The sequence below is a fragment of the Monoraphidium neglectum genome, assembly GCF_000611645.1.
Source record: "Monoraphidium neglectum strain SAG 48.87 unplaced genomic scaffold scaffold05553, whole genome shotgun sequence".
Lineage (NCBI taxonomy): Eukaryota > Viridiplantae > Chlorophyta > Chlorophyceae > Sphaeropleales > Selenastraceae > Monoraphidium > Monoraphidium neglectum.
Genome location: NW_014008077.1, coordinates 1,191 through 3,717, shown reverse-complemented (window position 1 = coordinate 3,717; position 2,527 = coordinate 1,191). Strand labels below are relative to the sequence as shown.

The 2,527-nt window shown below is 68.8% G+C and overlaps 1 protein-coding gene across 1 annotated transcript; it reads left to right on the top strand.

The window, feature by feature from the left end:
• Positions 1-213: 213 nt before the first annotated feature.
• Positions 214-2,170, top strand: MNEG_15674 (Histone-lysine N-methyltransferase ATX1; the record flags this gene model as incomplete). The annotated part of the gene is made up of 4 exons (XM_014035855.1): positions 214-448; positions 767-1,119; positions 1,357-1,511; positions 2,011-2,170. 4 exons carry the CDS (start codon positions 214-216, stop codon positions 2,168-2,170), a joined length of 903 nt encoding a protein of 300 aa, XP_013891309.1.
• Between the last annotated feature and the right edge of the window lie 357 nt (positions 2,171-2,527).

Sequence of the window (2,527 nt, the reverse complement as noted above, 5' to 3'; positions counted from 1 at the left end):
GGCGGCGGCGGCGGACGCGGCCGTGGGCGGCCGCCAAAGCGGCGCTCCTCGGACGACGGCCTGCTCCGTGCCGCCGCTGCGCCCGGCGCCGGCGCCGCGGCGGCAGCCGGGGAGCCCTCCAACATCGCAGGGAAAGGGTCCCCCGTCGTCGCGGCGGACGGCTCTCCCGTCCCCCAGGAGGTGCCCGTCTCCTGCAATGGCTCGGCGGGCGTGATGGTGCTGAGCGAACTCAAGGTGCTCTGCGGCTGCGGCGCGTGCGCGCGCGTGGCGTCTGACGAGGACCGCACCTTCAGCATGACGCAGTGGGAGATCCACTGCGGGCTGCCGAGCGCGAAGAAGTGGAAGGCGAGCGTGCGCGTGCAGGCGGGCGGCCCTGGTGGCGGGCTTGCCGTGGGGCGGTGGCTGGAGGAGAGGGGGATCGAGACCAAGTTTGGACGGGCGCCCGCAGGTGTGGGCAGGGGCGCCTAAAGCGGCCGGCCGCGGCGGGGCGGTAGGGAAGACAGCGCATGCCGCGCCGCGCGGCCCCCGGCGCCGGGCCTCGGCCGCGGCGCCAGGCGTCCCACAGGGCCGCGGCGCTGCTATCGTGAGCCTGCGCGTCGATTTTGGGGGCAGCGTAGCGGTGCGTTTTTTGTGCTGGTGCCGCTTGATGCGGCCTTTACTTGTAACAACCTGGCTTGTTGCGTGCGTGAAAGAGCTACTGTCGACAGCTGGCCGCCGCCGGCAAAAGCTGACCCCCGCGCCCTCCCCTCCTGCGCGCCAACCGCAGGCGGGGCGGCGCGCGTGAAGAGCGAGCAGGACCCATCGTACGATCCCGGCCAGCAGCAACAGCAGCACCAGCTCCACGGTGCCGCGCCCTGGGTCAAACACGAGGCGGACCTGGAAGCCGACCTGAAGCTGCAGCTGCAGCTGCTCATGCAGCCGGCGCTCTGGGCGTCCGACGGCGGCGAAGATTTCGAGCTCAAGCTCGCGGCGGCCGCCGCGGCGGTCGCGGCCGCGAACGCTGCCGCTGCAGCGGCTGCTGCTGTTGCGCAGGCCTCGGGGCTGCCCGTGGCTGGCGCAGTGGGCCCGCCGTTTGACCCGTGGTATGACGTGGCAAAGGGGCGGTACAAGCCCATCAAGGTGGGCGGTGCGCACTCTGTCCTGCCCGGCGGTACGGGTGCCTCGGCAGCGGCGCTGGTGTAGGGACTTTTGCAATCGCGCCCACCACAACGCTCGGCCTGCGAACTGCCACAGGCAGCGCCGCTTGCCGCTCGTCCACACGCGGACAGCCGCGCCCCTGTCGCCGCTCGTCGCTCACGCCGCGCTCGCTTGCTGCGCGATGCTTTGCCGACTGCCTTCGCGCGCGCCCCCGGCCAGGTGCGGTGGGCGGGGGACCGGTGCGCCGTGTGCGACAGCGACGTTGACTACGACTGCGACAGGCTCGTGTCATGCGACGGCTGCGGCATCAGCGCGCACCAGTCGTGCTATGGCGTCCACGACCTGCCGGGGCCGGACGACATGTGGCTGTGCAGGTGTGTGAGTGTGGCTGTGGTGCGCGCGTTGTGCGTGCTTGTGTGTGTGTAGGGGGAATGATGTTTGGGTGGATATGTGGGTATGTGCACAGAAGTGAGTGTGTGTGTTTGAGTGTGTGCATATATGTGCACGTCCGTGCATTCATTTGCTGGAGTTGGTGATGTATGTGTGTGTGTGTGGGGGGGGGGCAACGCACATGCGTGCACAGCCCTCAAGGCGTTGCGCTGCAAGGCCCCGCTCCGACTCCTCAGTCCCGCCGCAACACCTGCCCTGTCCGACCTTACCAGCTGATCGCTAGAAGCTCACCCACATGCAAGACTCCCAACCACTTGCTCAACCGTATACGTTAACACAGTTGTACTCAACATCCACACAATTACTCACTCTCTCGCACTCCCTCCATGTCTCGACCACACACACACACACACACACACACACATACACACACGCACACACACACACACACACACACACACACACATGCGCGCCCCTACGCAGGGCCTGCGAGCTCAAGGAGCCGACCGCCCCGGAGCCCCAGTGCTGCCTGTGCCCCGTCGCCGGCGGCGCGCTCAAGCCCACCACCATACCTGGGGCCTGGTGCCACGCGGCCTGCATGCAGTGGATCCCAGAGGTCACAGTCGTGGACCCCGCGCGGTGAGGCGCAGCTGCGTGCGGCTGGGGCCTGCGGCTGCGAGATGGGCGTGCATTGTCCATGGCGCCCCCGTGGGACGTCGCATGTGTGGGGCGAGCAGCCAGCGGGCGCATGTGGGTGCCGCAGAAGCGCTCTGTGTTGCGACACTTGACCTTCGAAACCCCCTGTATTGCCGCCCGCTCTCGTGTCCGCATCCCTGACCCCGCCCCCCGCCCCTCCAGCTCACCCCTCACGTGCACTGCTCCCTGCAGCCCCTTCTCCCCGCCGTCCACCCCTGCTGACCATGCCACCTCACACACCTGGGTCCAGCCCTTCCCACCCCCGCTCACATCCCCTCTTCAGCGCCCCTCAACGCACCCCCCC